Source organism: Porcisia hertigi, chromosome 2 (assembly GCF_017918235.1).
Source record: "Porcisia hertigi strain C119 chromosome 2, whole genome shotgun sequence".
Taxonomy (NCBI): Eukaryota; Euglenozoa; class Kinetoplastea; order Trypanosomatida; family Trypanosomatidae; genus Porcisia; species Porcisia hertigi.
The window spans coordinates 126,633-152,228 of record NC_090561.1 but is presented as its reverse complement, the minus strand read 5'-3'; the positions used below and the strand labels follow the sequence as shown (position 1 = coordinate 152,228).

General features: G+C 59.4%; 6 protein-coding genes across 6 annotated transcripts; all 6 read left to right on the top strand.

Annotated features, from left to right (window-relative positions):
* Window positions 1-210: 210 nt before the first annotated feature.
* On the top strand, window positions 211-795 carry JKF63_07569 (uncharacterized protein; the record flags this gene model as incomplete). Its single annotated transcript, XM_067903505.1, has 1 exon — window positions 211-795. One exon carries the CDS (start codon window positions 211-213, stop codon window positions 793-795), a length of 585 nt encoding a protein of 194 aa, XP_067759937.1.
* A 75-nt stretch (window positions 796-870) lies between these two features.
* JKF63_07568 (uncharacterized protein) lies at window positions 871-3,723 on the top strand (the record flags this gene model as incomplete). The annotated part of the gene is made up of 1 exon (XM_067903504.1): window positions 871-3,723. The coding sequence occupies one exon, from the start codon at window positions 871-873 to the stop codon at window positions 3,721-3,723; it is 2,853 nt and encodes a 950-aa protein (XP_067759936.1).
* Window positions 3,724-4,497: 774 nt separating this feature from the next.
* On the top strand, window positions 4,498-7,539 carry JKF63_07567 (uncharacterized protein; the record flags this gene model as incomplete). Its single annotated transcript, XM_067903503.1, has 1 exon — window positions 4,498-7,539. One exon carries the CDS (start codon window positions 4,498-4,500, stop codon window positions 7,537-7,539), a length of 3,042 nt encoding a protein of 1,013 aa, XP_067759935.1.
* Window positions 7,540-8,856: 1,317 nt separating this feature from the next.
* Window positions 8,857-11,721, top strand: JKF63_07566 (uncharacterized protein; the record flags this gene model as incomplete). Its single annotated transcript, XM_067903502.1, has 1 exon — window positions 8,857-11,721. One exon carries the CDS (start codon window positions 8,857-8,859, stop codon window positions 11,719-11,721), a length of 2,865 nt encoding a protein of 954 aa, XP_067759934.1.
* A 2,941-nt stretch (window positions 11,722-14,662) lies between these two features.
* On the top strand, window positions 14,663-15,001 carry JKF63_07564 (uncharacterized protein; the record flags this gene model as incomplete). The annotated part of the gene is made up of 1 exon (XM_067903501.1): window positions 14,663-15,001. The coding sequence occupies one exon, from the start codon at window positions 14,663-14,665 to the stop codon at window positions 14,999-15,001; it is 339 nt and encodes a 112-aa protein (XP_067759933.1).
* A 9,669-nt stretch (window positions 15,002-24,670) lies between these two features.
* JKF63_07563 (uncharacterized protein) lies at window positions 24,671-25,111 on the top strand (the record flags this gene model as incomplete). The annotated part of the gene is made up of 1 exon (XM_067903500.1): window positions 24,671-25,111. The coding sequence occupies one exon, from the start codon at window positions 24,671-24,673 to the stop codon at window positions 25,109-25,111; it is 441 nt and encodes a 146-aa protein (XP_067759932.1).
* Between the last annotated feature and the right edge of the window lie 485 nt (window positions 25,112-25,596).

Here is a 25,596-nt window from a genome sequence, read left to right as displayed (position 1 = left end):
CCTCCTCCCCCCCTCCATCATCGTTTTTTTTTGACCAATACACAACTGCCATACGTGTACGTCTCTCCGTCTCTGTTCAGGGCACACACACACATACACACACAGCGTGCGCTTCGCAGCTCATTACTGAGTGCCTTGTTCAATTATTTCTTCTTCCCCCTCCAATCAGGACAGCTGAGGATAAGAAAAAAAACAGAAGAGGGCAGGACGATGCGGGTTAGACTTATGCCGGGTCGGCGCTCTCGGATGCGTCGACTCACATGGCGTGCTCTCATCGCTTTGGCTTTTTTCATCAGTACTCTCACGCTGTTTTTCGCGGTGTTCAAATCGGGTGACACGAGTGAGAATGCTGGGGGGCATGTGCCGCGTGGTTTTATTTCATCAGCTCAGTCCTCCAAATCGCGGGTGCCCATCACCGGCAGTGACGACGTGGACGGCGTCGCTCGTGCATCACTTGACAATCCCTTGGAGCTCCCCTACACGGAGAGCTTGGAGGAGTTGATCCAGCTACTGCGCCTCTACGCTGAATGGCGTGGGGTGCGTGTGGATCACACGGACTTGCCATCGTTCGAGGCAGCAGCCGCAGCTGCGGCCGCTGGCCAGGGTTACGCTGGCGACAACTCGGCAAGAGGGGCGGAGATCAGAGACTCTGACCTTCGGATGCCCGATCTGGAGCCGCTCCGTGGTCTCTCTGGTGACAGCGGTCATCTATCGACCAACTGGGTCTTGGACGACCCAGAGAATATCACAGCGGAACAGGAGACCTATGTGGAGCGGTTTATCGCTCCCGTGTAGGCCGATGTGAAGCTCACGCCACTGCGTGTCATCTCGTCCTACTACAGCACACAGAGCAGCCGAGGCCTTTACCGCATGGCTGCCGAGACGGAGAGAGCAATGAACGATGACGGTTACGCAACGTATGCTCAGCACTCGCATACGTTTTATGACGTGTCGCACGCGGCTCGCCGCGGTTATGGCCAGGAAGGCACAATTTTTGTAGCCGTCCCGTTTAGCCTCACCGATATCACAGCAGAAACGGTGGACACTATCACCCGTCGATCGTCTGCCGCGTGGGCTTCTTCACGGTTTCATGGGACCGGTGCGAGGGAAAGGTTGTCGAAGGCGAGCGAACCAGCTGACGGCGACGACGGTTTCAAGGAGCTGCGCTTCACCGCTCCTCGTTGCGCCATGACAGTCGAGTCGCTCTTCCGCCAGGCCCACCGCGGTGACGCGGTGACAGTCGGGACCATTGACGTCGTCGTCGTGAGCGGCAACGCCTCTCTCAAAAATCTCAACTTTTATAAGCCCGACGACGTTTTATTTCCGCTTCGCGCCGAAGACCGAAACAGCTCAAGTCCGTCGCGTCAAGGGCGCTACAGCCGTATCACCTGCGAGCCGCCAGACTTTGCCAGCGGCTGGGACGACGCCGACTACAGATATCGCTGGAAGGATAACCTGCGGCGCCGACGCGTGTTGGTGCCACTGACAAAGCTGGAGGATGTAGCTACAGCGGACTCAGCTCTGCGACAGCGTGACGACGCCGCGACGATACTGGAGCAGCGCTTTGCTTTCCCATACGTGGGGCGCTACGCTGTGTTGCAGCTCTACCGCGGGGAGTCTTATCTCTTTTTTCTGCGCACCGGCGCTCTGGTCCTCCCAAACTGGGACTTGACGCTTCGTCTGCTGTACTTGCGCACTCCGGCGCGGGAGCGCGCTGTGCTAACCAGCCGCCCAACACCGGGCGTGGCATGGCGGGCGCTCGCGACTGCCGTTGTCAAGACATGGGACACGGAGCCGTTCCTTCACTTTTCTTTGACGACTGCGCCGAGCCGACGCAATGGCGAGGGTTGGTCCGAAGGCGACAGGAGGGCCGGCGCCACCGTATCACCTCTAGACGAGATGGGCAAGCGTCTTTTGGCAGCGTTACCAGCGAACGTGTCGTTGTGGCTAAGCGCGGCACGGATGGAGGCAGAGCTGGTGCTGTGGCTGGTGACCCCGAACTGGTTGTGGCCCACCATGTTGGAGACGCTGGAGGAGGGGCGCCGCCTCGCCGCTGCGTCGACTTCACCATCGCCCACAACTGCATCTTCTTCTCTTCATTCGCTCTTCTCCAGCCAAGCAGTACGTGACGTTCTAGGCGAAGCGCTGACGACTCTCCAGGGGATCGACATGAAGATGGTTCAGGTAGACCCCGTAAAGAGGGCTGACGACGCCTCTGCCGCGACTGCGTCCTCGTCTAAGCAGCGAGTGGTGCATGTTCGCGGTGGCAGGAGTGCTGCCACAGCCAGCACGGCGCAGGCCTTCCTGTCTGCCAGCCTCACCACGTCTGAGGTATACGAGCTTCTGTTCCTGACCGAGAAGCGGCCGCCGATGTCACCGCCGTCGATGTCACCGCCGTCGATCGTGGACACCGCGCAAGCAGCATCGACCACAACCCCGGCGCCATCCCACGAATCTGGTGCTGCTGCTGATTGGCGGGAACTCTGTGGTGCAGAGAGTTCCGAGGCGCCGTATTACTCGCCTGCCAACAAAGCTCTCGTGAAGCGCTTCTTCGAGTACTGTTGGCTGACGAAGCACAAGGGGGTCTTGCTTCAGTACGTGCACCGCCTCGTAGACTCTACCGAGGCAACGACAGTCTTGAGGACCGTCTCGGGTACGCAGCAGGCACCGGCTGAGTGTGAGACGACGGCAAAGTGTAGGAGGAGGAAGAGAGGCTTCGCAGAGTCTGAGGTGGTGCCGCGCTCAAGCACCTGCTTGGCAGATATGCGATATCTCGAACCCATGGAGGAAGGGCCCGGGCTCGCGGGTCCCGGCGAAGACACGTTGGAAGCGGGGGGTGATGTGCACCCCAAACCGCAGACGTCTGCTCAGCGATCACTGCCGCAAGAGAAGGCTTGGTTTATGACCGCGGCGAACGTGGGCCAGCTGAAGGGCGTTCCGACGGCTGCGCGTGTCTCACGGGCGGCTGGTCATGACGGAGCGCCCCAATTCGACACAGCACAGCTACCACGGGACGCGTTGTCCGCCCCAGTGGAGCCGACACCGTACATTCTACAGGCTGCTGCATCGGCGGATCTCCTCTTCGGCCCTGCGGAGGCCTTCTTCGACTTCGATCCGGAGCACCAGTTGCGCACACGTGTGCGCGGTCTTTCAGAGCAACTCGAAGACCTTCGCCGCCGCCGTGAGAATCGAAGTGCAACGGCATCGCACGCACGTGTGCCGGAGGCCGTCGAACTCGACTCCTCCCTTCAGTTCCTGGACGGCGACTTTGAGGACATATACATGACACAGGCGCTCTGGACACGAGGATGGAACCTCTTTGGGCTAACGGAGCCGGTGGCCGTCAACACGGATGAGGACGAGCAGCAATGCATCACCACCACCACCACCGCCACCAACTCGGCTGCGACCGCGCCCCTTGGGGTGGACGGAGGAGGAGGAGAGGTTGTGCAGTGTAAACCCGACGCATCGTCGTACTACAGCGTGCCGTCAGTGCTCTACGAGTCACGAAATTTTACGAACCACAAGTTTTGGGCTTTGGTGATGGCCCACCGCAGTGCAGGCGGCATGCCCTTTGGCTCCACCGTGGCAGAGAAGGAAGCAGCGACGCTGCAGTCGAATGCCTCGTCGTTTTATCCCCTACGTCGAACTATGAAGGAGTGGGAGCTGTTCGCTGGGGTGCAGCTGACAGCTCTCAAGGAAATACTCATGCGTTCGCAGTGACGCACGCGAGGGGTTTTTGGTAGATTCCACGTCCAACAACAGCCTCATGTGCACCATCTTTCCCTTGTTGTGCACGCCCATTTTCGAGCGCAACAGAATACGGCTGTGACGTCAAACTTCACCCCAGCCACCCCTCACAGACACACACACACACACAGACACACACGCACACACACACATACACCAGTGGTTTGGTTCACCGTCCGCCTCTTGATTATGGTGCGTGTGCATTATGGGCATCCCGTCTCTGTTGTGTCTGCTTGTGCATATTTATCCCCCTTTTACCTTTGTTGTTGTTATTGCTGAACTCGCGGAGAGCTGCTCATCGTCATCACCCTCTCCCCTCCCCCCTCTCCCCCCTCATTACCCATACAGGGAACGAACAACAACTCGTGATGGTGCGGGGGTTGGCGAGGGCCACCGCCCAGGATCTTCGCTGCACTCCTCCTCCTCGTTCTCTCTGCTTAAAGTAGTCAGCCTCCTCCTGCCCCCCCTCCTCCTCCTCCTCCTCCTGCCCCCTCCTCCTCCTGCTCATGCGATCGCATACATGCGAGTAATGCGATCACATCTCTTCCTCTGCCTCTTATCGGTACTACCCCCCACAAGGAACACGGCGACCAACCACCTACCCTACCACTAGCCGACACTACTCAGCTGTGTGTCCCCCCTTCCCTCTTTCCCCGATAAGGGGAGACAACGATCACTCGTATCTATTCACACACATACACACACACATACACACACACACACACACAGGCGCGCGCTGGTGCACATATGAACAGTAATGTGAGTGCTCGCGTGAGGCGGGCACCACCACCGGTGGTGCTTGGTGGTAGCCTCGGCACTCATGGGAGAATCGACACCGGTATTGTTGACCACTCAGTGATGCCCACTTCACGTGGTGCCGAGTTTTGTAGTCGCGAATGCGAGCGTGAGCCGACGAGGGTTGCGGATGAGGCGGTGCTGGTCAGCGACAACGTTTATAGAGGCGTTGCTTGTGTCCCGCAAGGGTCGCCCGTCAGCCGTCACCATCTCGGTTCAGCCAATGCGGAGCGACCAGCAGTGGGCGAGAGATTTGGTTATGTGTCCACGTCTCTTGCGCATAAAACATCCAAGACCGAGGCAGGAGAAGCTGCCCTGCGGAGCCATGCCGATTCGTGGGTGCTGCAGCGCCTGGCTTTCTTCCCACATCTCATTTATCGTGTTTTGCACACATTCGGCTTCGTGAAGGACGAAGACTTTGCGAGCGCGTCGACGATGCTTCTATGTGCGTGCGCTGCAGTTGGAGCGCTGCTGATACTCCTTTTGGCCACCTTTGCGTCACTGGTGATGGTGGTGGTGGTGATGGGGGTACACAATAGGCAATATCCATTGGATGAGGCGAGCGGGCTGCAGCCGGATCCCAAGACGAAGACATGTAGTGGTGGCACCTGCGGTACACCCGCGTCTTTCGCAGGCGTGGGTCGACTGCTTGACAGTGAAGGCCTGAAGTCTTTTCTGCACGACGCCCACCGCGCAGCGGAGCTGCGTCGACGTGTGGGACGCAATGCTTCGCTCTTGGCGGCACTGCAGAAGGCGAGTATGGCTCGTGGCAACAACGGGGGCGGCATTGTAGACTTGGTGAGCCTCGCCCAGACACTCCCGGAGCTGAGGCACTTGTCCTTCTTGCTCTACGAGGTGAGTGCACATGTCCGGGCGATACACGAGCACGACCCAGTGAATGGGCTGGTCGAGCTCAGCAACTTCTTGCTCCATGCGAAGGGTCGAGAAAGGGCTCTGGAGAAGGCCGCTGAGCGGGCACGTGCTGAGGCTTCGAATGCGACAGCAGCTCAGACGGGAAAAGAGGGACAGGTGCCAGACATTGGGGGTACTGCGGCAAAGTGGAGCGCGGCACTGACGGAGTCGTTCTCGGGACACTCTGAGGCGGCTCGCCTGCGCGCGCAGCTGCGCGGCTTCATCAGCGTCTCTGCTCAGCAGACGGAAAGGCTGTCGGAGCAGCCCTTCGACGACCTCGCGATGCTCCAGTACCGCCACGCATGGATGCAGTCCGAGGTCCTACCGATGATGCGCGACCGCAGGCGGCTTCGTGTTGGTGCTCGAGACGTCGAAGGTGGTACCCCCATTGCAGCGGTGCTTCTTGATAGCGCTGCCAATCTTAGTCGACAAAACATGTCTGCCAATGTGAGCTCAGAGTTGTGGAGGTCCGTCCAAGTTTCGGTGAATCGTATGGCTATGAAGGCAGACTTGTACGAAGCCGCGTCGATCTTCAACCACGTCTATTACTACCCACTGCACCGCTACAGCGCTCGCCGTCGCTACGACGGCGGTAGCTCTGTTGCCGACACCGACTTTTGGTACTCAGCCATCGCCGCTGTCGTCCAGGCTCGCTTTGGCGTCCCGATCAACAACAACATCAACAGCAGCAGTGTGGAGACTTTGGAGGATGCAAAGCTGCCCCTGACACAGCGCGATGCGCCTCTTTCTTTGCTGGCACTGCCGCGCCTGGGTGTGGAGCGCGCGGAGGAGGTGGAGCACCTTTACAGCCAAGAGGATCAGCAGCTGATGCCGCAAGCGCTGAACTCCAGAGATGTGGTGAATACACACAGCATATTTGTGAGCCTGGCAAGCTACCGTGACGCGGAGTGTGCGCCGACGCTGATGGGGATATTTCGTGCTGCCCGAAACCCGCACCGCATTTACGTTGGACTTGCCCAGCAGAACCACGCGGGCGACTCGCCGTGTCTCCTGCCCGAGATGTATACCCCTTACCTGTGTCCGTCCGAGGGTCTGGAGGGTCCTTCGGCAGATGGCAGTGTTGCCGCTGCGCGTGAATCTCGGGCCCGGGCGCGCACTCTGTACGGGACAGGTGGTGACTTTTCAGGCAACATGCAACGACCCGAAGCGCGTCTCTTTGATGCGCGAGTTTGCTTTCTTGCGGATCAAGTGCGTGTTCGTGAGATCGACTCAAAGCAAGCAAAGGGCCCGACGTATGGCCGCTACATGGCGATGTTGTTGTACCGTGGCGAGAGGCTGACGCTGGTCCTCGACTCACACAACCGCTTTCGCCCCATGTGGGACACCTTTGGAGCAACGATGCTGCGGCGCATGGATGACCCGAAGGCGGTGCTGTCACACTATCCTGAATCGTATGAGGGCGACCAGGTGGACCTTCAGCCCTACCGCACAACCACAGCGTATCTGTGCCGTGCGCATTTTCTTCAAGCGTTCGGTTACCTGCGGCTCAACGGCATTGTGGTTCGATCTCCGGTCGAATTCGCCGATCGAAACGTCTACAACGACCCGTATGTGGACGTCAAGTCGTGGCAGATCGACCCCGCCCACAACTATCGCCTTCCGCAGCCGTGGGTGGCAGGTGGTTTCCTGATATCGTACGCCACTATTTATCGGGACGTTCCTTTTGATCCACATCTGCCCTATATTTTTGATGGGGAGGAGGTGTTGTATTCGGTGCGCTTGTGGACGCACGGCTACAACCTCTACTCCCCGCCGCGAGGCCTTTGCTTCCATATTTACGGCCGTACATCCGCGCCGAAGGTGTGGGATGATTCACCGCTGTGGCATCCTGCGCAGAATCACATCCGTGACCGAGTTCGATTTTTCCTTCAGATGCACAACCTCAATGATGACAGGGTGAGGGTGCCGGCCAACACCACCAACCCCTTCGTGGTGGTCGACGCCAGTCGCTACGGGATAGGCAAGCAGAGAACAGTAGAGGAGTGGTACCGCTACGCCGGCGCCAACCCCATCACCTACGAGCTGGATGGGCGCTGGTGCGGGAAGGATACAAGTAAATGAATTCGTGATTTTTGTTTTTGGGCTATGCGCAGAGTCTCTTGGTCACTTTTTTTCCGTTTGCTTCCCGGTGTGCCACATTGGCAATGAGCGCGCTCTTGATCGGCTCCAGCGACACCTCAGCGTGTGTGTGTGTGTGTGTGGTGGCTCTGTATTTTCTCTGTTTTGCGCACCGTTTTTTCTTTTTTTTTTCTCGCTTCTGTGCAACCCACGACGACATCGACTATGGACGGAGCCGGAAAGAAGAGCCGCGGCGCCGCGTACCGCGAGTGCAGGGTGTGCGCGTGTGCGTGTGCCCTGGCTCACTCGAAACGTGTAGCACCAATAGGACGATTCGGGAGAGTGTTGACAGGCACCGGGTGCCCTGTTTAGGGCCGCGGTGAGGCGTCTTGCCGCTCTTCGTGCGCGTACGTGTGCGTCTCTTTCTTTCTTTCCTCTTGTGGCCACACGAGAGCCATGCGCGTGGCGCGTGAGTTCGTCTGCTCAGCATGCCTCCCGTCTCTGTCACACGTGTGTGTGTGTGTATGCCCGACGTTGCTACACATCGCCATGTGTCTGTCTCGCGCGCGTGTGTGTGTGTGTGTATGCGGATCCTCTCTAGTAGTCTTTTCTCCTCCATCTCCTCCCCTGACTCCGTCTTGTTTTTAATTCTGTTTGACATAATGCCTCGCAAACCAATAAAAAAAAGGATTTTCTTCTCCAAGACCGGAAGCAGCAAGACGACAAGAGCATCTCACACCCCACCAGGCAAAAGTGTGTGTGTGTGTGTGTGTATGCGAACATACATATACGCGCATGTGAAGGTCTATGAACATAGATTACAAAGTTATACACACTATACACACTATACACTTGAAACACACACACACACACACACACAGACCGACAGACAGGTAGAGACGGAGAGAGAGAGATATTCTCTTCTCTTCTCTCCTCCTCTTCCCTCTTCATTATCTTTTTCTCCGTTTCTTTGCTTTCCTCCGTGGGCTGTTCTTGTGCTTCTTTTGTGCTTCCTTTCTCTGTTCGATTTTTTTTTTGTGCTTCTCTTTTCTGTAGAAATACAAACGTTGACGTCCACCCACCCATACACACTCACACACACACACACACACACACAAGTAAATGTTTTTCAAGCTACTCTTCCAAGACTCTCCTAAGTCGGACTGGGCGTGCCCCGAAGGGAGTAGTCAAATGGAGGCGAAGACTGACGTGCTGCACCGGAACGAAGCGTGCCACGCAAAGTGTGGCAGAGTCGACCCAAGCAAGGGCGCCAATAGCCGTGTCGGCTGGGATTCAACGGGTAGTGCCACGGACAGTGGCATGGTGAACACGCGAGGAGATGTGCCCACCCAGCCCACGTCTGGGTCGGCCGCGCAGCGTTCACCTGCCACAGCGGTGTGCTGCAGACCACTGTTACAGACTCAGTCGCCTCAAGTGCCCATGTCGACAAAAATGAACTCATCGTTCTCTCATGCGTCGGCATTAGCGCAGCCTGGGGAGGTGCACGGGGGCACTCGTTCACAGTGGGACGAGTGCTCCCGTGTGGCGTCTGGAGCTGCTGCCGTGGAGGGCACTGTGCTGTCTCACCGACGCGACCGGACAGGTATGGAAGATTCTGGGCTCCCTGTACACAAGGCGATGTCGTCATCAGGGCCTTCCGTTCCTGTGGGTTCCCCGCGACATTCCCACAGGGGAGGCAACGGGGGGTACCGTCGGGCGTGGGCGTGCTCTTGGGGGAGATGCTCGCGTGCGTGGTTTCAGATGGGCTCCATTGCTCAGCCCTACTGCAAGTGGCTACCCCAATTCTCGAGGAGGAGGAGCGGATGTGCTGATGCCTTGAAAGGCACTAGCCGCCAACAAGAATGGCAGCTTGGGCGTCGAGAGTTGCTTCGCACTTTTATTTGCATCGTACTCCTACTCTTTGGCTTTATTATGGCTGTCTTGCATGTGTCGTATCGACCGCATGTGCCGAGTTGGAATGGTACGCTGTCCATCCTTGTCCAGCACGAGGACGCGCCGCAGCGCATGCAACTCGGTTACGCTCGCAAAGTGAAGTGGGTTCACCTCCCATCATGGACGCTGCGGGTAGTGCCTGCGCACTGTAAGGATTGCCTCGACAAGGAGACGTACAAGGCCGCGGTGCAGCACGCCGCCGATGGCCTGAGACGCATGCAGGTGGAGGGTATGGATGCGCGACTAGAGGGGTTGAAGGTGCAGCAGCCAAGTCAGCGAGGCGGCAGTTGCAACAGTAGTGGCGCTACCTTGAGCTGTGAGGCGCACAACACGACGGAGACAACGCCGGAGGAGTTTCTGAACAATCAGGGGGGTCCATACGCTGTGTTCGCCAACATCGGCGCCCCGCTGGGCAAAATTGGGCCGATGCTGCTTGCCATGTCCAGCTTGACGGACGGCGTCGACGTGGCAGCCGAACTGCCTCATTGGCACTGGCTGAAGCGTACTCGCATCTTTTCGGAGACTAGTGCGGTGAGGCTGCCACCCTACGTCGCTGTCATGGGCATCCCTTCTGTCGACGCTGTCCGCCACAGCCAGCTGCGTGATGCGCAACGCAGTACGTGGAAGCGCTACACTGACGTTGCCCGCAGTGCCAATTCCTTTCAAGGCCGTCTTTTGCCTCTTTACATCTTCGCCGCACCGGCGCACATCGTGGCGCGGGACCCAACATGGGTGGGCCAGGACGAGGACATTGGTCTCGATGCCGCGGCAGAGTTGTATCGGCCAACAGTGAAGGAGTTCGCTGATGCATCGAATTTCTACCGTACAATTTCCATGTCGGCATCTGGCGGACTGGCATCCCGTGCCGGCTTCTCGTATCGCCAGCGGCGCATGTTTCTACGACCGGAGTGGCGCACGTCCGATCTCAACAGCTCTCCTTGTAGTCACGTCACCTCATCCATTGTGCACGGCGGCGCAGGCTACCCACTCCCTCCGCTAGCGGTGCTGGCTGCCCACCTTCGGCTTCCTGTAACACCGGCTTTCACAGCGGTGGCACGCTTCTTGTGCGAGGCCTCCTCTGGGCTTTGGCTAGAGGCCCTTCAGCACAGAGATGCTCTGTGGATCGATATAGTGGCAGACCAAAATGTGGAGACGACCGCACAGAATGGCGACCGCATGTCGAAAATGGCGGCGGCGGTGGGCACCACACAGAAGACGGTTCTGTGGCTCGAGTACGCCTACCACGCCTTCCCGCACGTCCCCTTCATTGTTAAGGGTGACGACTCAACATACATCAAGGTGCCGCAACTGATGAGCGACTTCGTTTATATGTTGAGTGGCCTGCGGCACCGCAACCTCACTGCCGAGCGGAGAGACGGCGCTGGCAGAGCACCGGCTGCTTTGGAAGCAGTCGAACGTGCTGGTGGCACGCTGCAAACCGGTGTGTCACACGCTGATGATACATCTTATCCATGGCTGTCACAGTTTGCAGAGAGGGAGTGCGTGTACTGGGGTCTTTTGGCAGGGCAGTCCGAGGGCGTCCTCTATTTCACAGGAATGCACTACTCAATGACTCGTAAGGTGGCACGCATCGTTCTCGAGAGGCCACGAAAGGCTTACGGAACCGAGAATCTCCGAGACGTGGCGCTGATCGCTATGTTTGACTTCAACTCTGTCTTTGCCGATATTTACACCGACGTCGCGATGACTGAGGAGGATCGCTTTATTGGGACTACTCTACACGACCGACGTGCGCGTGTCGCGCAGCTCTGCTCTCATCCTGGAATTACGTACGTGGAGGAGCCCACGCCCCGCTTTCACGCTCTGCGGCGCGATGTCGACGGCATCGTGACGTGGGCCTCCGTGGTCATTCATCACTGTACCCCGGCGAGCATGCGTTTTCTGCATAACTTTTACTTTTTGGAGGAACATCGCGTGGGGGATGGTGTCACACCGGCAGGCACGGTCGTCGAATCTGAGAAGGCGGCACGTGAACGTGAGGCGCAGTGGATTCGCAAAAATGCGAATGTGTCACTCGGGCCCGGCTGGGACGACTTACCGACGGTGCTCTGGGTGCCGCACCGCGGACGCTCTGGTTATACGAAGGCACAAATAATGTTTCTCCGAGACGGTGTTGCCGTGTATAACACCACCTTCACGGCCTCGAACCACGCCGCGCTGCAGCCAGGATGGCCCATGATGCTGCCGCACGTGAAAAAAGGATGGTTTTAAAAAAGGGGCGGGGGGGGGTATCCGGGCTCCCGAGTGAGGCGTGCACACCAACACACGCGCATATATACGAACATACATCTATACACACATATATATATATACATATGTGCGGTGGACGTGAAGTGTACAGTGGTGAGGTGTTGCCCCCTCCCCCCTCTTCCCCCTCTTCCCCCTCTTCCCCCTCTTCCCCCTCTTCTCCCTCTTCCCCCTTTTCCCCCTCTTCCCCCTCTTCCCCCCCTCTCCCTCTTCCCCCCCTCTTCCTCCTCGCCTTTGGGGCACCATTAAGAGGCACGGAAACAAGAACAAAAAAAATAATAATTTCACGAAAATGCCACGGGGACGGAGTCTGTCAGTCATGCGGACGGGAGGGAGGAGTGGTGTGTGTGTGGGGAGGAGGAAAGGCGTTGTGGGGGCTCTGCTGTGCTTTTTGCCCCCATCACGCGTGCAGGTGGACCCGTGTTTGTTTTTATCTCTTCGTGTGTCGCCGTGCGTGCATCTCTCTTCTCGGCATCGTGTGATGTGTGTTGTAGTTCTGACATTGCGCTTTCCTCCGTATTTTTCAGTCTGTGCAGCACGAACAAATATCTCTCCGGCCTCCCCCCCCTCCACCACCCCCCCCCACCCCCCACCCCCTCCCCTCTCTACCCCTTCCGTCCTCCCTCACGTGACGCTGTGCTTTTGGCGAGCCGGAGAATGGTGGTCAAGGGGTGAAGCACGAGGCGGAACCGTAGGCCTGTCCGTACGCTCGGCTGGGGGTGTGGGGGGGGGCCATCAGCAGCAGCAACTAAAGTGTCTGCGACTACCTGTCGTGGGCGACACCCCCCAAACAGCGAAGCAGCCATGCGCCTCCTGCCCAAGTCCGCCCGTTCTCTATTCCCTTTCCCTTTCCCTTCTACTCTTTTATGTTCCACTCTCCGTATGCCATCGTGCTGCACCACCACTGCTGGGGGTGGGTGGGGTGGGTGGGCCAACAGGGCACACTGTGCAACGCACTGCGCCCCAAGGGGCATCTTGTTGATGTGAAGAAGCCACACAGCACACCGGCACTTCGTTGGTTGTTGTTGTTGCCCCTGGCAACAGTGAAGGTGGCACTGACGTTTTTTTTTTTTACTCGCTGGCCTTTCCCTTCTCCTCACCATAGCCGTTTTTGTTTTCGCTTGACGCCTCTCTCCCCTCTCTACCACTGCCCTCACTCCGCCCCCGACGCAGGCAGCTGTCGCCGCACATGGATAGCACACACTGTCAGAGCCCCATGCGGAAAGGCAGCGGAGCAGCATGTGCTGGAGGGGGGCGCATAGCCAGGGGGGCTGCTGCCGTGCGACCCGCACAGCGTTGGTGGCAAGTCTGAGAAGAAGCCTAGCCGACGGAGCGCTTGCATGTGTTTTCCCGGTGTGAGCACACGCAGGTGCAGAGTACACACTTCTCTGTCATGATGATGGTTGCTGTCACGCTCCTCGTGTTCCCCATCAACCTCGCAGGATATGTGGACACCGAGTGGGGCTCTCTTTCGCGACGGAGTAGAGCACATAGGCGATGCGGGTGACGGCACCGATTTCCATTTGAAGTTGAACTGGAAGGAGGCGGTGCTGCTGCTGCTGCTGCTGCGGCCGCTGCAACGAGTGCGCTTCGCAACGCGACTACTGTGGTGTGCCGAGATGTGCCGCCTGCGGGTGGCTTTGTTTTAGCGTCCGTGGAGGAGTGCGTATCTCGGCTGCACAGCGTGGGGCTGCTGCCGGGGGGCAGTGCGCTGCCGCACTTCGGGACTGCTGCCGTGAATGACACAGACGTTGACTGCGACGTTGCACCGCCCGTGTCGGTGGGGCTGACGAGCGACGGCAGCGCGGTTGTGCCGCGGTTCGGCCCCGACGCGAGGTCGACTGTACCGAGCCCCTTCGAGCTGCGGTGCGCGCGCCATACTTCTTCATTGTCCAGCTTTTGCGCTGGGGGCCTTCCGCACAACCAACTGCAGGAGACCATCGACGGCATCCGTCTTCCACGCGCGTCTAGCGGAGCGTGTGTGCTGCCGTTCTTTGTGCCGGCGACATACAATACCGTATCTGCGCTGCAATGCGTCGACGTTGCACGGCTTCAATGCGATCCGGCTCGAGGGGCGGTACTGCGTTGTTACAAATGACGAGGTGAAGCTTATCTTCGCGGAGCTGCAGGCGAGGGGCGCTGCGCTGGACTTACAGCGGCTCGATTACGATGGCAAGGCGGGCGCACCGCTCAGCCCCGAGCCACTGGAGGATCAGCTGAGAGCGTCATTGGTGGAGGCTGCCACCTGTGCGCAACGGGGTGCACGAGTACAACCTGGACGACTGGCTTGCCGACTCGAGGTCCATCTCGCCTTCAGTGGCTTCTGTGGCGGACCACCGCGGTGACTCGGTTGTGTTCCGTGAGTCTGCGGATGAGCTGACGATGACGGATGTGTTCGGCAACTGCACCGCAGCTGTGCAGTACAGTCGCTGGGACCGCGTGCAAATATACAGGCTGCGCTTGCTCGTGGTGCATGGGGGGGGAAGGGGGGGGTGACCACAGCAGCACGAGCATGCGCGGCACGTGAGGCGGGGCAGATGCGGATGGCTGTCTTGTCGGGTTTGATGGCGTTTTACGTAGACCCAAGACTGGAGGAGATGACGCGGCTGTTTTGGATTGATGGGTCCGTCCAGGCACGTGTCTGAAGAGGTGGATCGTCTGTACTCGGGGAACGCTGCCTTGCTCGGGTAGCCGACGGATTGCGGGATCGTGGCAACTGATGGCAGGGGGGGTGTTGTGGTGCGTGGCGCGCTGCGGCCTGCGAATGTTGAGGGTGTGATTGGAATTCACGTGCGGCGTCGCGAGGCCACGTGTCGTCGAGAAGCCCCGAAAAACGGACATACGAGTTTTGCCGTGGGGCCCGACACGGTACGTTCTCGACCAAACCGACCCGAGCTGGACTGGCATGGGCTTCCCTGTGGCGAATAGCGAACGCGACTGCTCGCGGCATGTGGGGTCTGCGGTGGGACTCTACAAGCAGTACGCGCAGTGGCTGCGGACAACCATGTCGCACGCCCCTGGACGTGATGGGGTGCCGACGGCCTATCTTGCGTACGACGACCAGAGCGGACCGATGGCGGACAATCTGGAAAGGACACTGCGAAAGCTGAGAGCTAATAATCTCGCAACGAGCATCGGCAGCACGGCCACGTTGCACCCTGCGCGTTTTGTGGTGTCGTACGGTATGCGTGTTGACTCGAGTTTTTCAGGCACTCATGCGAGAGGCACAAAGGAGCGCTACTAAGCGGGTGAAGAAACAGAGGAACACATTGAATTACAAGCGGCTGCTGCAGGAGGCGATAATAGAAATCTTGTACAACGTCGGTCTGCGAGAGATGCAGGCCATGTCGTTTGGCTACGTTATGCTGACGAACATGGATGTGTTCCACGGCAACGTCATCTCCTCTGTGGCTGCAAAACGTGATGCTGCGCGGTTGGGGCCGTGCGCTGCCGAATCGCAGCTTCCTTGCGGTGTACCCTGATGTCTTTTACAGGGGCATGTTTTAGTGCTCAGATATTGCATCGCTTCTCTTCGTTGTTGTGTGTGTGTGTCCGTGTATGCATGTCTCTCTATATACATACAACCAAACGTACACATACATGTATATGTGCACCTCTGATTGGCGCTGGCCACCTCGGCGTGGAGTATGAGTGTGGTGTATAAGTACCCACGCTTTTGCTATAGAGCAAGCCGGGCGCTGTGGTTGGTTGCGGGCACTGTGTGTCGCTGGTCCAGTGTTTGGTGGCGCTGCGCAGCAGAGGTCGAGGGGACGCCGTGCCCATGTCCGCCACCGTTGCCTCGGTCCTGGCGTGCTTTGTATGGGGATTGGTGGTGTTTCCTGCCCAACGCTTGTATTTGTGAGGGCTCAACCCGCCCTCCTCAGTTCATCCGCTGATCTGTTTGGTGCTGTGAAGTGCGGATGTGGTGTGTTGTGACTCCCTCTTCTACCGCGACATGAGCCCTGCCCGTGTTGCTCACGGCTCTTCCCCTCCCTCGTCCCGTGTGGTCAGGCGGAAGCACGCGCGTTGTTGACCGTGTGCGCAGCGGTGTAGCGGGCTCCGCGATACGCACGCCTGTGGGGCGTGGTGTAACGCTGGGTCCCTCCTTCCGTGCCTCTTCCCATCTTTGTCAACTCTCCCCACCCCCTCCCCCTCCCCCTCCCACATCTGTCCACACTCCACTGTGCTTGTTGCTCTGTCAAAGCTCACTTGTTATCGTTTATTACTGGCCGTGTACTCCCCCCTTTCCCCCCCCCCTCCCCCACCTCCCCCATCTGTCCACACTCCACTGTGCTTGTTGCTCTGTCAAAGCTCACGTGTTATCGTTTATTACTGGCCGTGTACTCCCCCTTCCCCCTTCCCCTCCCTCCCCTCCCCCATCTGTCCACACTCCACTGTGCTTGTTGCTCTGTCAAAGCTCACGTGCTATCGTTTATTACTGGCTGTGTACTCCCCCTTCCCCCTCCCCCACCTCCCCCATCTGTCCACACTCCACTGTGCTTGTTGCTCTGTCAAAGCTCACGTGTTATCGTTTATTACTGGCTGTGTACTCCCCCCTTCCCCCTTCCCCTCCTCCCCTCCCCCATCTGTCCACACTCCACTGTGCTTGTTGCTCTGTCAAAGCTCACGTGTTATCGTTTATTACTGGCCGTGTACTCCCCCTTCCCCCTCCCCCTCCCCTCCCTCCCCCATCTGTCCACACTCCACTGTGCTTGTTGCTCTGTCAAAGCTCACGTGTTATCGTTTATTACTGGCCGTGTACTCCCCCTTCCCCCTCCACCTCCCCCTCCCCTCCCCCATCTGTCCACACTCCACTGTGCTTGTTGCTCTGTCAAAGCTCACGTGTTATCGTTTATTACTGGCCGTGTACTCCCCCTTCCCCCTCCCCTCCCCTCCCCTCCCCCATCTGTCCACACTCCACTGTGCTTGTTGCTCTGTCAAAGCTCACGTGTTATCGTTTATTACTGGCCGTGTACTCCCCCTCCCCCTCCCTCCCCTCCCCCATCTGTCCACACTCCACTGTGCTTGTTGCTCTGTCAAAGCTCACGTGTTATCGTTTATTACTGGCCGTGTTTTCCCCCCTTTCCCCCTCCCCCTCCCCCATCTGTCCACACTCCACTGTGCTTGTTGCTCTGTCAAAGCTCACGTGTTATCGTTTATTACTGGCCGTGTACTCCCCCTTCCCCCTTCCCCTCCCCCATCTGTCCACACTCCACTGTGCTTGTTGCTCTGTCAAAGCTCACGTGTTATCGTTTATTACTGGCCGTGTACTCCCCCTTCCCCCTCCCCCTCCCCTCCCCCATCTGTCCACACTCCACTGTGCTTGTTGCTCTGTCAAAGCTCACGTGTTATCGTTTATTACTGGCCGTGTACTCCCCCTCCCCCTCCCTCCCCTCCCCCATCTATCCACACTCCACTGTGCTTGTTGCTCTGTCAAAGCTCACGTGTTATCGTTTAGTACTGGCCGTGTTTTCCCCCCTTCCCCCCCCCCCCTCACACACACACACACACACACACGAGTGGAAACGGCGACAGAAGGTCGACACACTCAACTTGCTGTGCGTACAGCGCTAGTCAGAGCGGCAGGTACGCACTGCCTTGTCTGTCTCGGGCCCGTGCCTCCCCCCACCCCCTTCTTGTTCGTGCTAGCGTTGTCGCTAGCTCTGAGTTCCAGAGTGCTGACGGCATCGCGAACGTTCGTGGAGTCTGTGCTGCTGGAGCCTGTCTGTTGTTGCCAATATTGGCGGTGTTGCTCGTGGACCTCACTGCGCGCGCGCCGTGTGCCTGGCTGCGCCTCGCCGATGTGGATCGCCGAGAATAAAGCGGGTACACAGGCCTCGTCGCTGGTGCCGAGGTCACTGGCACGCCCCCTGGTGAGAGGTGATAACGGCAGTTCTCAGGTGCAGCGGACCCAGCTGAGCGAGAGGGAGCGCACGGACGATGTGCGGGTTGTGTGCGACGAGAGCTACACCGGTGGCTGTGCGCGTGTGGTGGATGACGCGCGATGCAGGTTCTCCCGGTTGTTAGGGCACGTGGCACTGGTGCTTGTGCGCTCAAAGAGAGAGCTTCACTCGTGCAGGAAGCTTCGCGAGTCCTGGATGAGTGTAGGGACTGCGCTGATGTGTTTTGTAGCTGTGTGTGTACTGCTGTCGCTTGTTGCAGTTGAGCGGACAGCGTTGTCTGGCTTCGAGGTGTCGCCCGCCGAGAAAGCCGAGGCGTTTCCCCCACTGAGCGGTTCTCTGCTTGTCGGGATGTCTGTGCTGGTGCAGCACGATACCGTGGCCAAGCGATTGGGTCTGACTGGGATGCCTTCCACCAGCACTGCTGGACACGAGGCGAGAGTGGCACGTGCGCAGCTGCCGTCGTGGTCGCTGCGTGTGGTGGACCGGGAGTGCGTGGCGTGCTTCGACAACGTGACGTACGAGGCTGCACTGGCGGGGGAGACACCAGGGGGCCACACCGGCGTTGACGCCGAGGGCTTCGCCGTGTATGCAACGACGTCTGCGCCGCTCGGGTTGATTGGGCCGATGCTGCTGGCGATGGCGAGCGTGACGGACGACGTGGACGCGGTCGCGGAGCTGAAGTTGTGGTCGTGGGTTGGCCGCTCGTACGTGACTGGTGTGCCGCGGGGGGCTGAGAGGACGCTGCCGCGGCACCTGATCGTGATGGGGATACCGTCGACGGACCAGGCCACGCGGCTCCCTCTGCGTGATGCGCAGCGTGCGACGTGGCTGACGTACCGCGAGGTTGCACGCAACGAGAACGATTTCACTGGCGCGCTGCTGCCGCTGTATGTGTTTGCTGCCGCGGAGAGTGATAGGTATAACGAAACACACGGTGTGGTGGACATGTCGCTGGTCGCGCCGACGGTCGGCGAGTATGTTGCGGCGAGTGCGCAGAGACTGGCAGCGAGGCTTGGGGCTGATGCGGGCGCTGATGAGTACAGCGAGCGCCGCGTCGTGCTGCGCGAAGGGTGGCGCAGCGCGTCTGCACGAGACGCCGACTGGACAGAGCCTCCATGCGTTTCCGTGCGGACCGGCGTTGTGCGTGCGGCGGCGTCGGCTGGTGCGAGGTCGTCGCTGGAGCAACTGTCCTCTGCACTGTCGCTGCCTGTGGTGCCCGCATTCACTGCTGCCTCGCAGTTCGTGTGCCACGCGTCGACGGCGCTGTGGCAGGAGGCGCTGACGCACCGCAACGTTGTGTGGATCGACATGGTGACCGACCGCCGGCCGACCACCAACAAAAAGATTGGCATGTCGATATCGTGGGGCCTTCCTGTGGAGGTTGGTATGAGCCAGAAGCTGATCCTGTGGTTGAACTACGCGTACACGTCGTTCCCGGACGTGCCGTACATCATGAAGGGCGACGACGACACGTATTTGAAGGTGCCGCAGTACCTGAGCGATTTACGGCACATGCGGGGTGGGTGGGAGAAGCCGCGCGACCTGACGGCGACGCTGCCGCACGCCAGCCTTGTGCCCGACACGGCCCCGATCGAGGACACGGAGGAGTGCCTATACAGGATGTTTTGGCTACAGTTGTCCGGCATCGTCTACGGTAGCGGTGCAGCCCTCGCACTTGACCGGCGCCTGATTCAGAGGAGTGTGAATCTCTTTGATGGCAGCAACGATTTACTTTTCCATGCCGTCACAAGGCCGTTCAACGCGAGTTGGGAAAGAGTGTACTTGGAGCTGTTCATGGAGTTCGAGGATGTTTTGATGGGTAAGCAGGTCCAGGAGCACTGGTCGGCAGTGGCTGAGGTGTGTCCGCGGCGCCGTGTGTGCTACATGTCTGAGAAGAAAGCACGTTTTCACTCGATTCAACGGCCCCGAAGTCGTCCCCTAACGTGGGTGTCTACGGTCATGCACGTTGGCACGCCTGCAGTGCCGTACTACGTGCACTACTACTTCAAGAACGAGCACAGGGTGGCGCAGCAGTCTAGGCGGCGGCGATTTTTGTGTCGGGGCAGTGCGGTGGAGAAGAACGCGACGGAGGCGATGAGAGCGTGGGTCGCGTCGCAGGTGCCAGCGACGCTGGCGGGGTATGGCGTGCTGCCCGATGTGAAGTGGGTGTGCGGCCAAGAGCGCCCAGCGTACGTGATTGCGGAGGGCGACGACGTTGCGGTGTACGATGTCCGCTACAGACCCATCACGTCAAAGAAAGTGGAGTGCGTTTTCTGGTCGGCGGGATCTGATTAACAGCCGAGGGAGCGCACTGCGAGCGCTGGGGGATGCACGGGTGGTCGGGTGACTTTGGGGTACGCCCATGTTGGGTGCGAAAGGCGGGCGACGGCTGCACGACAGCGCACACCGTGAAACAGGCGGCTGAGCGGGCGCGCGTCGCTGTTGCGCTGCGTGTGTCACGTGGCGTACGCTGCTTTGCCTGGGTCCCCCGGAGAAACTGTGCGCGCGCTGCGCGTCCCTCAGCACTTGTCTGTGGCCCTCCTCACTGGCGCGAAGCGCGCGCACAGTTTCCATGCCCTTCCGTCATCGTCCCGTATTCCTTCGGGCGTCTCTCGCCGTCTTCGTTTCTCTGCTGTCTCGCATGTCTGTTGGGCTTCTGTCACTCCCCACGCGGAGGGCGGCGGGCGGTGGGGCCCTTAGACTGGAGACGACATTCGGCGTGTGGTGCAGCGAGGCGCCATCCCTCCTCCCTCCTTCCCCCTCCGGCAGGTCTGTTGTGCCCCTCTGTGAGCACCTGTGTTTCCCGTTATCGTGTTGTTTGTGTGACTGTGTGTACGTCTATGTGTGTTTATATACGCCCACGTGTGCACCTCTGATTGGCGCTGGCCACCTCGGCGTGGAGTATGAGTGTGGTGTATAAGTACCCACACTTTTGCTATAGAGCAAGCCGGGCGCTGTGGTTGGTTGCGGACAGTGGGTGTCGCTGGCCCAGTGTATGGTGGCGCTGCGCAGCAGAGGTCGAGGGGACGCCGTGCCCATGTCCGCCACCGCTGCCTCGGTCCTGGCGTGCTTTGTATGGGGATTGGTGGTGTTTCCTGCCCAACGCTTGTATTTGTGAGGGCTCAACCCGCCCTCCTCAGTTCATCCGCTGATCTGTTTGGTGCTGTGAAGTGCGGATGTGGTGTGTTGTGACTCCCTCTTCTACCGCGACATGAGCCCTGCCCGTGTTGCTCACGGCTCTCCCCCTCCTCGTCCCGTGTGGTCGGGCGGAAGCACGCGCGTTGTTGACCGTGTGTGCAGCGGTGTAGCGGCCTCCGCGATACGCACGCCTGTGGGGCGTGGTGTAACGTTGGGTCCCTCCTTCCGTGCCTCTTCCCATCTTTGTCAACTCCCCCCTCCCCCCCTCTACCCCTCCCACATCTGTCCACACTCCACTGTGCTTGTGGCTCTGTCAAAGCTCACGTGTTATTGACTGGTACTGGCCGTGTACTCCCACACACACACACACACACACACACACACACACACACACACACACACACACACACACAAACACACACACACACACACACACACACACACACACACACACACACACACACACACACACACACACACACGAGTGGAAACGGCAAAAGAAGGTCGACACACTCAACTTGCCGTGCGTACAGCGCTAGTCAGAGCGGCAGGTACGCACTGCCTTGTCTGTCTCGGGCCCGTGCCTCCCCCACCCCCTTTCTTGTTCGTGCTAGCGTTGTCGCTAGCCCTGAGTTCCAGAGTGCTGACGGCATCGCGAACGTTCGTGGAGTCTGTGCTGCTGGAGCCTGTCTGTTGTTGCCAATATTGGCGGTGTTGCTCGTGGACCTCACTGCGCGCGCGCCGTGTGCCTGGCTGCGCCTCGCCGATGTGGATCGCCGAGAATAAAGCGGGTACACAGGCCTCGTCGCTGGTGCCGAGGTCACTGGCACGCCCCCTGGTGAGAGGTGATAACGGCAGTTCTCAGGTGCAGCGGACCCAGCTGAGCGAGAGGGAGCGCACGGACGATGTGCGGGTTGTGTGCGACGAGAGCTACACCGGTGGCTGTGCGCGTGTGGTGGATGACGCGCGATGCAGGTTCTCCCGGTTGTTAGGGCACGTGTCACTGGTGCTTGTGCGCTCAAAGAGAGAGCTTCACTCGTGCAGGAAGCTTTGCAAGTCCTGGATGAGTGTAGGGACTGCGCTGATGTGTTTTGTAGCTGTGTGTGTACTGCTGTCGCTTGTTGCAGTTGAGCGGACAGCGTTGTCTGGCTTCGAGGTGTCGCCTACCGAGAAAGCCGAGGCGTTTCCCCCACTGAGCGGTTCTCTGCTCGTCGGGATGTCTGTGCTGGTGCAGCACGATACCGTGGCCAAGCGATTGGGTCTGACTGGGATGCCTTCCACCAGCACTGCTGGACACGAGGCGAGAGTGGCACGTGCGCAGCTGCCGTCGTGGTCGCTGCGTGTGGTGGACCGGGACTGCGTGGCGTGCTTCGACAACGTGACGTACGAGGCTGCACTGGCGGGGGAGACACCAGGGGGCCACACCGGCGTTGACGCCGAGGGCTTCGCCGTGTATGCAACGACGTCTGCGCCGCTCGGGTTGATTGGGCCGATGCTGCTGGCGATGGCGAGCGTGACGGACGACGTGGACGCGGTCGCGGAGCTGAAGTTGTGGTCGTGGGTTGGCCGCTCGTACGTGACTGGTGTGCCGCGGGGGGCTGAGAGGACGCTGCCGCGGCACCTGATCGTGATGGGGATACCGTCGACGGACCAGGCCACGCGGCTCCCTCTGCGTGATGCGCAGCGTGCGACGTGGCTGACGTACCGCGAGGTTGCACGCAACGAGAACGATTTCACTGGCGCGCTGCTGCCGCTGTATGTGTTTGCTGCCGCGGAGAGTGATAGGTATAACGAAACACACGGTGTGGTGGACATGTCGCTGGTCGCGCCGACGGTCGGCGAGTATGTTGCGGCGAGTGCGCAGAGACTGGCAGCGAGGCTTGGGGCTGATGCGGGCGCTGATGAGTACAGCGAGCGCCGCGTCGTGCTGCGCGAAGGGTGGCGCAGCGCGTCTGCACGAGACGCCGACTGGACAGAGCCTCCATGCGTTTCCGTGCGGACCGGCGTTGTGCGTGCGGCGGCGTCGGCTGGTGCGAGGTCGTCGCTGGAGCAACTGTCCTCTGCACTGTCGCTGCCTGTGGTGCCCGCATTCACTGCTGCCTCGCAGTTCGTGTGCCACGCGTCGACGGCGCTGTGGCAGGAGGCGCTGACGCACCGCAACGTTGTGTGGATCGACATGGTGACCGACCGCCGGCCGACCACCAACAAAACGATTGGCATGTCGATGTCGTGGGGCCTTCCTGTGGAGGTTGGTATGAGCCAGAAGCTGATCCTGTGGTTGAACTACGCGTACACGTCGTTCCCGGACGTGCCGTACATCATGAAGGGCGACGACGACACGTATTTGAAGGTGCCGCAGTACCTGAGCGATTTACGGCACATGCGGGGTGGGTGGGAGAAGCCGCGCGACCTGACGGCGACGCTGCCGCACGCCAGCCTTGTGCCCGACACGGCCCCGATCGAGGACACGGAGGAGTGCCTATACAGGGTGTACAAGATCTACAAGAATGGGTGTGTGTACGGTAGCGGTGCAGGCTTCGCACTTGACCGGCGCCTGATTCAGAGGAGTGTGAATCTCTTTGATGGCAGCAACGATTTACTTTTCCATGCCGTCACAAGGCCGTTCAACGCGAGTTGGGAAAAAGTGTACTTGAATCTGCTGATTCATCGTGAAGATATGCTCATGGGTAAGCAGGTTCAGGAGCACTGGTCGGCAGCGGCTGAGGTGTGTCCGCGGCGCCGTGTGTGCTACATGTCTGAGAAGAAAGCACGCTTTCACTCGATTCAACGGCCCCGAAGTCGTCCCCTAACGTGGGTGTCTACGGTCATGCACGTTGGCACGCCTACAGTGCCGTACTACGTGCACTACTACTTCAAGAACGAGCACAGGGTGGCGCAGCAGTTTGGACGGCAGCAGCTTTTTTGTTGGGGCAGTGCGGTGGAGAAGAACGCGACGGAGGCGATGAGAGCGTGGGTCGCGTCGCAGGTGCCAGCGACGCTGGCGGGGTATGGCGTGGTGCCCGATCTGAAGTGGGTGTGCGGCCAAGAGCGCCCAGCGTACGTAATCGCGGAGGGCGACGACGTTGCGGTGTACGACGTCCGCTACAGGCTCAGCACCTCAGAGGAAGTGGAGTGCGTTTTCTGGTCGGCGGGATCTGATTAACAGCCGAGGGAGCGCACTGCGAGCGCTGGGGGATGCACGGGTGGTCGGGTGACTTTGGGGTACGCCCATGTTGGGTGCGAAAGGCGGGCGACGGCTGCACGACAGCGCACACCGTGAAACAGGCGGCTGAGCGGGCGCTCCCCCTCCATCCACATGTGCCCGGAGTTACAGTGCGATACAAAGGTGGATGGAAACACGACGAGGAAAGGGTATCGACAGCCCGTTCGTGGCCGAAGAGATGACCGCAGCACTGGCACGACTCCGCGATTGTCGTGCTGCGGGGCCAGATGACATTTACAATGAGATGTTGCACCACCTCCCGAACGTGGCCCGGGCACATCTCCTGGTTCTCATCAAGTGGATGTGGCCCATCCCACAATGTCTTCCAGGAGTGGCGGAACGCATGCGTTGCCCCATCGCAGTAACCGGGGGAAGCCACCAGAGCAACCGGACGCATACAGGCCGACCAGTCCCATTACTTGTGTCTCCAAGCTCACGGGGCGCATGGTGTTGGCGCGGCTGCTGCATGTCTAGGCGCCCTCACCCGGGCCCAGTGTACGCCCACAGACGCGACTTCACCACTGGAATGGAAGATCGCGCACATCACCGACTTGGTTGAAGCCACTCGTGATGAATACTAACGTCGTAATGATGTGCCCCCAAACGCTCTGGCGAGGGTCGTGTGCAACGACACTGCCGAGCGCGGAGGATGCTGATTATCCTCGTGGACTTCAGCAAAGCGTTCGCCACAGTAGAGCACTCTACTCTTGTAAAACTGCTGATGCGACTCCCAGCGCACCTCCTGAAACACTGGCTCAGAAACCTCCTCATGCATCGCGATGCTCGAGTGAAGTTGGGCAATCGTTTTAGTCCGCAGTACGGTCTCAAGGCTGGCGTGTCCCCCAAGGCACCGTCCTCGGACCGCCACTGTTCTCCATGTACACCACTCCTCTTCTGGAGTTGTTGGTGGACAAACATCCGGATGTACAATTCGACCTGTACGCGGATGACCTGGCCATCTCGATCCCGCGTCGGGCGCGAGACGAGGGGGGGGGGGTGGGGGTGGGATCGGCAACAATATTCTTGTGGATGTGGTCCCGTATGGGGCCATTCAGACCAATGGCATGAAAGTGAGCCCGCAGAAATGTGAGGCGGCACTGCTCTGCACACTGCCGAGTCACAACGACGAAGACAGAGTGTCTCGATCACTTTTGCATGGGAGCGCATGCGGTTCCGATCTCGCTATTCGGCGACAAAAAAATGAACCCTCGGCCTCACGGCCTGCAACTCGACACACACGCGCCAACTTCAACAACAACGCGAGCGCTATTCAAAAGCAAACGCGTAGGAGGGAGGGAGGGGGGGGGGCAGCTAAGTTGCTTGGCAAATCACAGATGTGGACCCTCACCGCAGCACATGAGGCAACTTGTCTCGGGCGACGGCGATTTCAAACTCATCTACGGTTCCGCAGCTGTATGGGGGAGACAATGCAAGACACGGCCAAACACAAGCTGATTAGCCAGTACACTCGCCTTCACCACCTTGTCACTGGTCTCCCTCCCTCTGCACCACAGATGAGGAATCAGCACTGTCTGGGTCGCATGCAATGCCCCTGCACATCAAAGTACTGCAGGG